Genomic DNA, 9,983 nt, shown 5'->3' with positions numbered 1-9,983 from the left:
TAACTTTCTCAAGAAACCCGCTCACCCGGATCCGCAGGAGCAGGTCTGTGTACCAGGCTCCCAAGCTCAGCAGAGAGGGGTAGGCGTGACGTGCCCAGGGCGCAGGGACGGTGTCGTAGAAGAGCGCGTTGGCCAGCTCTTCCATATCGGCGGTGATCGTTAGTTCTCCCTTTACAAAAGAGAAAAGTCGGGGCAGTTCTGTCTGAAGAAGACGAGGCTGCCGGAAGCGTTTGGTCTCGGAGTCATCCTGGAGCAGGAGGCTGGTGCTGCCCGGCCCTGCCCGTCCCCACGGTCCCCCCGCGCTGCCTAACTCCTACCTTTAGTCCCAAGTCTAACTCTGTCAGGGAGCGCCTCATTTCTTGGGTCAAGACGTTCATTCTTTCACATTCCTGGAGGACGACTACAACATAGGGGGTCCTGTCCGCTGCCCTGGCCGTGAGGTCGGCCGTGCTGAACGGCTCCGGCAGCCTCGCCATGATCTCGTCCAGGACTGACTTCACCTGCAGAGAAGGTGCTCAGAACGGCTCTTACCTGAGGGAAAATGCTGGGGGTTCACAGTTCCTTAGCTATGACCTCCCCACCTCATCCCCGCCTGGCCTCTGAGCCGTCGCTGTGCAGCGTAGAACTTTACTTGCCTTTTCCTCGCGGGAGACACCCGAGACTCCTCCAGCGTCTGACTCCTTGGGCTGCATTTCCAAAAGGGTCCGAAAAAGCCTGTCCGAGGTGGCGGTCAGGAAGCCGATCTCCGCGTTGGGGTGGAGGCCGTACAGGTGGGGGCTCTCCGGCGGCAGGTTCTCCGTGATGTACCTGTGGTAACCCTGAGCGCAGGGCGGGCGCCGGCGTTAGTTTAGCAGGTGGGTACCAAGGAGGAACGAAAACACCCTTTTGTGGCGTTTCCCAGGCAGCTGGCGGTGCTTAACTCAAGATGGTTTTTTACTCGTGTCTTACCTAAGTTTTCCCCCAAACCACCCCAGCCACAGGAATTATTTTTGCAGCAACTCTGCATGTTTCCACAGGATTGAAACTTCTTTTCCCCTACATCCCCCCGTGGTTAGCGTGAGGGAGCTTTGACTAGTGCGCATTTATCCAGAGCAGTGGTTTTCCACAGTAAATTCCAACGTTAAAATCTTTCTTACCTCGTAATCCAAGCTGGGAGGGATCCGAAACCCTGGAGCCAAGAACACTTCCCCTTCCAGCGTCTCCGCGTGGATGTATTCGCTCAGGTAAGTGCGACAGAGCCGGCGGTCCCAGTCGTCCGTGATGTGGCCCCCGTACATGATCTCACCGAAGAGGTACCGGAGATCGTCCCACGGCACCTGCAGGGAGAGGCTCATTCTGGGGACAGGCTTCCTCGCTCAGGTGGAAAGTGATTTTAAAAAACCAACCCCAACCCAGCTCCGTCGCCCCTTCACCTGCCAGAGCAGGGAGGCGGGAAGAGCTGCCTCAAGAGGAGGCATTTGTGCCCCAAAGTGATGACTTTGTTTGAACAAGGTGGCTTGTCGTGGTCTTGAGCTGAGCTGTGGTCACTCGGGAGAACCTTACCCTGGGGTTGGCCTCCAGGTAGTTGTACAGGACGTTGACCGATATGGTCAGGTCCCCGTTGCTGAAGGGGTAAGATCTGTTCCAGCCCTCGGTGCCAAACTTGCGCCGCTCGGTCACCACCGCGTGGAAGTAACAGAGCGCAAACAAGATGCACTTGAACTCCGTTTCTTTGCTGCACGTCTCCAGCGTGTCCTGCCGCGGGACGGAAAGGGGAGCGGGTCGGCGATGGGTGAATGTTGCTGTGAGGGAACTTAACAGGTGAGGGCAAAGAACCGAAGGTTGTTTATTAAAAAAAAAAAAAAAAAGCATAAAACTATCTTTTAAAGATTTGCTAATTGGTTAATTTTTGCACTTGTTTGCTTATAAAAAAATCCCCCCCCTGCCCCGCTGACAGTCAGGGAGCCTTTGTGGCACCAGGGCAGCGGCTCCACATTCAGCCTCGGGGAGGGTCTGGGGACCCTCGAGCAGCTCCGGTCACCCCTGAATCACGTCCTGGCAAATGGGGGCTCTGGGCCTTCCTGGGGGGTGTCTGACTCCTGGCTCAGCATCTCTGTCTGCAGTGACACCCCCGAGGGACACCCTCAGCCCGTGGGTCCCCAGGGACGCGCTGGCCCGGCGGCGGGGGTGGGCACCTGTGTGAAGAGGTCGAGGGCTTTGTGCAGGTTGGCCTCCATGCCCGTCGGCGGCTCGTTGGTGATTTTGATGGCGTTCTCCAGCAGCCCCTGCGGGATGACGTGTGCCCCGGGGCTGGGGGCTGCCTCGGCGCTCAGGAACACCCGGTACTCGCCGTGGCTGCCCCGGCTGTGCCGCTCCACCGCCTTCTCCAGCGCGCCCAGCCACCGGGCCACCAGGTGGATGTTCTGCAACAGGAACCCCTCCTGCGCTGCTTGGGCTGAAGCGCAGCCTCGGGAAGGGCTCGTTCCCCCCCTTCCCACTGTGCCTCCCTGGGGAGCAGGTTTGGTGCGCGGCGACGGTCTGTCCGTCCTGGGTGGCGCCTTGCCCACGGGGTGGGTGAGGGTAAGGGCCCGTCGTGCCCAGCCCTCGCCTGCTGGCCCCGCGTCCCCCCGCTGCAGGGAGCGAGGGCACTGTGCTCCCCCCTGCTCCAGCCCTGTGTCCCCTCCCTGCTCCCGGCTCTGCCCTCCCCGAGGACAAGCCTGGACCCAGAACAGGGGAGCGGAGCCGCTGCCGACACTCCCTGAGCTTTGGCCATCCCAGACACGGCCTCGGTGTCCCCAGGGGTGCAGAGGCTGGGGGAGCCTGGGCACACCCTGAGCTGCGCCCTGGTGCCCCCTCACCTGCAGGATGACCCAGTGTCCCTGCGCGGCTGCCAGCTGCAGGGCCTGTTCTGCCACGACCTCCTGGCCCTGCCCCAGCGACACGTTGTGGATCCTCCCGTTGTCGATGGTGAAGTTCAGTTTTTTGCCTGGGGAGGGGAGGGAGCCGCCACGGCGTGAGACGCCTTTTTGATCCGTACTGGCACAGAGGGGCCGGCAGCAGCACGTGGGCAGGGGCTCACCCAGGGCCTCCACGTCCTCCAGCGGGTCCACGCCAGGGGAGAGAATGAAGAACAGGGCGGTGGAGGGGCTGCTCTCCTTGTACACCTCGAAGAGGTCAACGCTCCTGCCTTCCACAAACTTGCTCCCCATCTTCTCTTCCACAAAGTTCCTGCAGAAGAATAAAACCATAACGCGAGTTCGGAGCGCACGCGGTCGCTGGGCGCGGGGGGGGCTCGTGCCGGGCGGGCAGGGGCGCACCTGATGGCGTAGGACATCCTGTCCGGCCGCAGGCACCGCAGCACGCACAGCTTCTGCAGGGACGACTTGTTCTTCCACTCCTTGGGGAACGCCTCCTTCTCCGGCGCCTCGGACTCCACAAGCTTTCTCCAGCGCTTTGCTGAGCCCTCGATGTCGCTGTCCAAGTTCTTGAACGCTTCCATTTCCGAGAGCACCTTCAGGCCCGGCCGAGCGGGGAGATCACTCCTGGGCTCTGCTCGCCCTCGGGGACCCCAGGCTGGGGGGTGCCCACGGAGCCGGGCGCACGCGGGGCCGGCGCTGTGCCGCGGCCAGGCCCCAGGGAACCCCCAGCCCTGCTCCCCTTGGCCCAGACCCGACCAACCTTGATGCCACCCCAGCCCTGGGGCTGCAGGAAGTCCACGGGGGACGTGACACCGGCCTTGGAAGGGAAGCGCAGGAGAAAGTCCAGCTCCACCGGGTTCACTTCTTTCTTGATCACCAGGACCTGGCAAGTTGAGAGCACAAGTTGAGGGGCTGCTGAGCATCCAGCAGCCGCACAGAGGTAAGAGCACAGCCTGTCTGACCCCGCATAAACCCACGCACAGTCTTATACAGCAGCAGCCCCAGACATCCCCGTGTATTACCTGGAAGGCAACCTGGGCCAGGAAAATGAGTTTGTCTCTCTCAAAGAGTCCCCGTGCGGTGTAGGTGTAGACCGAGTAGGTGATCTCATCCGTCAGGTTCATCACCCTCCGCTTGGCGTCGTCGCTGGGGGCCGTGCGCTGAATGGCCTTCTCGAAGACCCCGTGGAATGCCTGAGGAAGAGCCCCGGGGGCAGCTCAGTGCTGGGGGGGCAGCTCAGAGCCCGGGGGGGCAGCTCAGTCCCTGGGCTGTCGGGTGTTTTGTTACAGCATAAATGCTGAAACCCCAAATCTCTGAGATCCCCCAACCAGTTCCCTCCCTGCTCCGCATCTACCTTGAGGGAGAACTGGTACATGGGGTTGATGGTGTTGAGGTCACTCAGGATGAAATACAGCAGCGACGCTCGCTCTGCCACTGGCCTGTAGTTTTCTCTAGTGACATTTATTTGGATTTCGGTGGCTTTAGCTTCTCTCACCTCGACACACAGGACGGTGGGTGTCATCCAGCAGCCCGGCACACGCCGAAGCAGCCCCCAAGCTCCTGCTGAGCGCTGGGTGCCCGGCGAGGCCCAGGAGAGCTCTCCCGTTGCCATTGGCACCGCAGCTCCGGCGCACCTCACTTACTTTTTCCTCAATTTCCGTGGCTGTGCGCTTTGTCGTTTCCAGGTTCTCCACCAGCGCCGTGTCCCCCAGGAAGTCCCCGCCGGCAGCAGACAGCCGGGTGAGCAGGGAGTCCTCCAGCTCCTTCAGCTTGATCTTGAACTCGTTCTGGCTCTTTGTGAGGTTTGCCTGCAACGCCCCGGAGAGTCGCGCAGCAGAACTCGGGGTCGGTGCCGAGGCTGGGCGCTCCCCAGCGAGCTGCGTGCCGCAGGCTCTGGGCCACCAGCAGCTCCCCTGGTTTTATCTTCTCCTGATCATAAACCCTCCCTCCACAAACGCAACCCCAGCAGCACGCCGAGGTACCTGTCAGCTGAGCTGCAGCTCTCTGAGAACCAGCCACGTTTTTCACGCTGTCACCAAAGCGCCAGTGCAAGAGGAGGGCGGAGGGGACCCTCTGGCTCCCCCAGGGAGGTGACATCGCCCTGATCGGCGCTGGCAAAGCCACCGCAGCCCCCCCAGGCCGCCCTCACTCCCGTCTCACTGGCAGCTGGGTTTGTACCTTCAGGGTCTCCAGGTCCGGCCGCTCTTTGGCCACCACAGCGGCCAGGAGCTGGTCCTCCAGCCCCTCCTGGGTCACCAAGAAGTTGATCAGTGTGCACTGAGCCTGCACCTCTGGCTTGTAGTGAGGGTTGAAGTTTTTGGTGTGCAGAATCAGGCGGAAGCGTGGGTGATACTCCACTTCTTTCTCTCCTATCCTAATGTATCTGTTCAGTTAAACAAATTAATTTGTGTACCCCGGCAGTAAGTTGTCACAGACAGAAACTCTCGACCCACGTGCTGTTCCCACCCCCTGGGGATGTATTTCTGTGGTCAGGAAAAGGCAGAAGCGCCCGAAGAGCCCTGGCAGGGTGAAGGCTGGAGGAGCAGAAGGAGCTGGCAGCTGCCCTGCCCGCAGCTCTCGGACAGCTGCCTGCAGTGGGGCTGCCCGCAGGGGGGCTGCCAGCGCCGCGTGGGGCGTGGGAGGTGGGGCAGGGGGGTTCTCAGCAAAAGCGCCATCGGGGAATAGCTTGTGTCTGCCAGGAGAACCCTCCTGGTTTGTCGGACCTTATTGCCGGCTCACGAGGGACCGTGCTCGTCTTAAGCCACTGAATGAGCTGGACTCTGCAGCCCAGAACGGTCCAAACCGTCACATCGGCTACAAGTGTCTCCACTGGGAAGTACCGGCAGAAAACGGGGATGTGGCCAGAGGCTCTTGCGTGCGTGGGGAAGGATCAGGCCTCAGCTGCCATCATGCAAAGGGGCAGCAATTGGCATTTTGGGGCAGCAGCGGTTGCCCGGAGCAGGTGAAACTCTGCAGCACCAGTGAGCGGGGTGTGCTGACCTGCCCTTCCTCGTGGTGTTCCTGCCCAGGAGATGCTCCAGCACCGGCTCCACCGTCTCGGGAACATCCTCGATCAGCAGCGTCTGTCCTTCGGAAACGGCCCGCTCGATGGTGTCCAGGTAGCTGTGGGCGGGAGGGGAGGGAGGCGCCGTGTGGGGCGAGCTGGGGCAATCGCCCTCCAGCCGCTGCGCCCCGGCGGGACCCCCCGGTGCTCCACCAGCCCCAGAGCCCGTGGAGGGGTCGGGTGCCCCCGTCACTGCTGCTGCCCTGGGGTGTCCCGAGTCTGACGGGGGACGTGGGTGCCCCGGCCTGCAGAGTCCCGCGCCCCTCGGGTGGTGGGGACCGGGGGGGCCGTTCCAGCCCGAGCCTGCAGCCGCCCCGCAGCACCCGACCCACCTCCTCTGGCCCAGGCGGATGGTCCGCAGCTGCTCCCCGTATTTGTTCTTGAGCCACTTGATGCCCTGGAGCTGGGCGTCCACGACCAGGGGCCAGCGCTGGGTGTTGCAGAGGATGGCGGCGTTCTCGGCGGAGCTGCGGTCGCTGGGCAGCCCCTGGTTGCTCCAGGCGGCCATGTCAGCAGCGTCGGTGAGGAGGCTGAGGGGGTCCAGCCCGGGGGTGATGGGGACGGGCACCTGCCGGGGAGGGGCCGGTGAGCGCCTGGGTGCCGGCGGGCGCGGGGGGAAGGAGCCCCAGGCCTCCGGGCCGGCCGTGGCCGCTCACCGCCAGGCTGCGGAGGAAGGGCATCCAGCGCTGCTCCAGCAGCTCTGCCCGGTACTTCTTGGTGAAGTACCCGACGTAGGACACGAAGGCGGAGACCAGCAGCACGTCCCCGCACAGCGTCTTCTCCTGCTCCCTGAGCATCTCCACCGACTCAGCCCAGCGGACGTTTTCGGACGCAAGCCCCCCGATGAGCCTGGGGGGGTCAGAGGAGACAGTGGGGTGATGTGATGCCCCATCACCAAACGCCCTCAGGATTAACCCCCCTGCTCAGGCCGTGGCTGCCCTCCCCCGGGGCACACGGCTCCATCCCCCCTCTGAATTTCTGGCCCAGTTAATACTTGTTTTTAATTTGGGGAGGGCCTGGGGGACCCTGATGCTTCCACAGCCCCTGTGTCACTGTCACCCGGCCGTGCCAGGGAGCAGCACAGGCCCAGGGCTCTGGAGCCAGCGTTTGCACCGCACCTGTTTGCCAACGTGATGACTCTGTTGGTTGCATCAGCCTCCTGCTGACATTTGATTTTTTCGGCTGTAGCTTTCTCAAACTCTGCAGTGAGAGCTGCCAAATTGCCGTTCAGGTCCTTCAAAAGACAACAGAGCGCGGCTGCCGTGAGCTGCCAGGCCCAGGGAGGGCTCTGTGGACCCCGAGGAGCTTTGCAGCAGCCCCTGTTGTGGTGACGCAGCTCTTGCAGCCGGGCTCCACGTTTTATCAGTTATAAGAATCTTTCTCACTCCGTTTTGGCTTCTGGCCGTGACCCGCAGCCGAGCTGCTGGTGGCTGGTGGGGTCGCAGCAGGCGCCAGCTGGGGGCTGCGGGAGGGGGAAACACTTACGGCAATTTTCTTCTTAATGCGACTGAGTTTTTCTTGTGCCTCCGCCAGCTCGGCGTTGGCCTCCTCCAGCGCCCGCCTCTTGGGCTCCACCTCGCAGAAGACCTCGTAGAAGCGAACAATGTTTAGGCACCAGGAGCACAGGCCTGCGGCGGCCGTGGACTTGGACATGATGAACCCCGGGTCAAAGCTGGGGTCTGACCGGTAGGGCCTGGAACGGCAGAACACGCTGCGCTACGGCCCCGCGCTGCGGCAGCCCCGTCCCGCTCCTCCTGGGGCTCGGGCTGCCGGCGGGCACCGGGCTGGGAGAGCAGAGCCACCGCCTGGGCGCTGCTCCTGCCCCCAACCCCCGGGTGAGGGTCCCTCCCGGACGCCTGCCCGGGGCAGCCCCGCGGCACGGCGCTGGCAAGGGCACGGGAACTGGCCCCGGACTCACTGAAACGCCCTGAGACAGGCCTCGGGGATGTGCTCCTTGTCAAAATTCTTTAGGGTGTCAAGGAAAGTGTCTACTTTTCCCATCATGACCTTCGCTGCCTTCCAGCTCTTGTCCTTCGGTATCTTGCCCCCGCGGGCCGTCAGAACCATCACAGCCGCTGTCACGTTCACCACCGCTTGGGGCGGGGACCCGAAGGACTTCAGCTCCGTCAGGTTGTTCTGGGAAGGGACCAGGGGCCACTGAGCGTCCCCCGGCGTGGGGATGCCAGCACCCACCAGGGACCCGCTTCCCGCTGAGGGGTCGCCCACCTTGTTGAGGGTGTTGAGGGCCTCCTGGGCGGCCACGAGCGCCGGCTCCGCTTTCGCCAGATCGGTCTCACAGGCTCGTTGCTTCTCGGACACGTTCTGTGGAGGCGAGGGGACGGGGCGGGGTGAGCTCGTGCTGCCCTGTCCCGTGTTGGGCCCCGGCGCGGTGGGCACCGCCTGAGCCCCACGCACCGTGTTGATGGCCTGGACCTTCAGCTCCTCCTCATCAGCGAGGGCTTTCTCCTTGCTGACCTTCTCTGTCTCGACACCCACCACGTGGATCAGTTTATCCGCATCCTCGTTTTTCTGCTTCAGCTCTGCCTCCTGCACCGCCAGCTTGGCTTTCAGGTCGTCCACCTTGGCAGGGGAGAGAGGACCAAGGGTTGGTCTGCCCAGCCCTGCCCAGCCTGGCCACGGTGGCTTGGTGTGGCCTGGGGACGTCGTGGCCACCGTGACGCCCCGTGGGGACGCTCGTCCCCTTGGCCCCTGGCACCGGCCCCGCAGCAGAAGCGTTGCTGTGGGCAGGCACCTGCGACGTCGTGCTCTGCAGCTTCGTCAGCCCCTTCTCCAGCCGCTCGATCCTGGCAGTGAGCTCGCTCCGTTTTTTTGACAGCAGGTTTTGGTAGAGCTTTATCTGCTCCAGGAAGGTCTTTGGCGTGGTGTAATTGTAGCGTCTCTCCGTGGCCAGGTAGGTCTTGGACATCTCCTTAACGCTCATGTGGACGTAGGCCATGAACTGGCTGATGGAGACCTTGACCGCGGGCTGCAGCAGGAGCACAGGGGGTGGGTGAGGCTCTGGCAGGAGCAGAGGGACCCGCTGCGCTGAGCGGGTCCGGGGAAATGCTGGCGTAGAACCGAGCCCTCCCGCAGCCTCGGTTCCACGTCCAGGCGCAGAGGCCGGGAGGCAAAGTGCTGCTTTTCGTTAAATGCCACGACGTGTGAGTAATCACGGCACTAACGATGCTGGTTCTTAAGCCCAGCTCTGGTTTTCTTGGCTCTAATCCCCCAGGTTAACCTGGGCTGCACTGGGGAAAAGCTGCTGTTCCCAGGCTGTTATTTATGGGGCTGTTTTAAGGACAAATGGGAAATGAGGAAAGGTTCGTCCCGCCTGCACAGTTTGGGGCCTGGAGGCGGCTGCGACTTTCCCCAGACCCCATCCCCGGGCACTGCAGGAGGGAGGGCAGCAGAGGCGCAGGCCGTTCCCCCGCAGCCCGCAGGACAGGGGGTTGCGCGCAGGCACGGCGGCGCTGACCCGGTGCCCAGCTTACCTCCATGTCCCCCGTCTCCTCCAGGAACCTGCTGCTGACGGACACGAGCGCGTCCTGTGGCCACTCGTGGAACCAGTCGATGGCCGTGCAGTTGACCACGGCAGGGAACCTCCTGGCCCGCACTCGCAGGGTTGAGCCCACGGGGGAGAAGCAGAGGATGACCTGGGGCAGAGCAGCGCGGGTGAGGGGGGTGTCCCCCCCCCCGCCGGGGGCTGAGCTCGCGCCGGGGGCAGCAGGACAGTCGCTGCAAGCTCTTGCGATCAGGACTTCGCCTCCCAGCCATTAACTCCCCTCCCCAGTAGGCGGGCGATGGTCTGTGCCTGCACCCCACGCCTCTCGGCGGGGCCGGTGCTGGGTCCCCCTCGGTGGCACCGGCGGGTGGCTGTGGAGGCTGCTCCCCCCACCCTGCCCAGGGTGCACCGCTGGTGGAGGAGCCTTTGAAAACGTGTTTCACCCAAACCCATCATCCTGTAATGACACCGCGGTTTTCCGTGTCCTGTCTGCCCATAGGTTTTGGGTTTGGCAAACCAG

At 63.1% G+C, this 9,983-nt stretch overlaps 1 protein-coding gene across 1 annotated transcript in view; it reads right to left on the bottom strand.

The window, feature by feature from the left end:
• Positions 1-9,983, bottom strand: part of DNAH17 (dynein axonemal heavy chain 17) — a 33,740-nt gene that overhangs the window by 2,394 nt on the left and 21,363 nt on the right. Inside the window, exons 55-78 of the mRNA XM_074922060.1 lie at positions 9,453-9,614; positions 8,714-8,947; positions 8,377-8,541; positions 8,188-8,283; positions 7,880-8,097; positions 7,447-7,654; positions 7,080-7,195; positions 6,618-6,810; positions 6,294-6,529; positions 5,898-6,020; positions 5,076-5,280; positions 4,541-4,705; positions 4,252-4,392; positions 3,920-4,090; positions 3,658-3,780; positions 3,297-3,490; positions 3,059-3,207; positions 2,838-2,965; positions 2,175-2,402; positions 1,543-1,734; positions 1,137-1,316; positions 636-818; positions 318-500; positions 26-169 (exon numbers count right to left, since the gene is read on the bottom strand). Coding sequence (XP_074778161.1) covers positions 26-169; positions 318-500; positions 636-818; positions 1,137-1,316; positions 1,543-1,734; positions 2,175-2,402; positions 2,838-2,965; positions 3,059-3,207; positions 3,297-3,490; positions 3,658-3,780; positions 3,920-4,090; positions 4,252-4,392; positions 4,541-4,705; positions 5,076-5,280; positions 5,898-6,020; positions 6,294-6,529; positions 6,618-6,810; positions 7,080-7,195; positions 7,447-7,654; positions 7,880-8,097; positions 8,188-8,283; positions 8,377-8,541; positions 8,714-8,947; positions 9,453-9,614 — 4,137 coding nt within the window. The remainder of the gene's footprint in view (positions 1-25; positions 170-317; positions 501-635; positions 819-1,136; positions 1,317-1,542; positions 1,735-2,174; positions 2,403-2,837; positions 2,966-3,058; positions 3,208-3,296; positions 3,491-3,657; positions 3,781-3,919; positions 4,091-4,251; positions 4,393-4,540; positions 4,706-5,075; positions 5,281-5,897; positions 6,021-6,293; positions 6,530-6,617; positions 6,811-7,079; positions 7,196-7,446; positions 7,655-7,879; positions 8,098-8,187; positions 8,284-8,376; positions 8,542-8,713; positions 8,948-9,452; positions 9,615-9,983) is intronic.

Source organism: Athene noctua, chromosome 18, assembly GCF_965140245.1.
Source record: "Athene noctua chromosome 18, bAthNoc1.hap1.1, whole genome shotgun sequence".
In the NCBI taxonomy this organism is placed as follows: Eukaryota; Metazoa; Chordata; class Aves; order Strigiformes; family Strigidae; genus Athene; species Athene noctua.
Note: the sequence above shows the minus strand (reverse complement) of the source record. Positions and strands in the feature narration are given on the sequence as shown.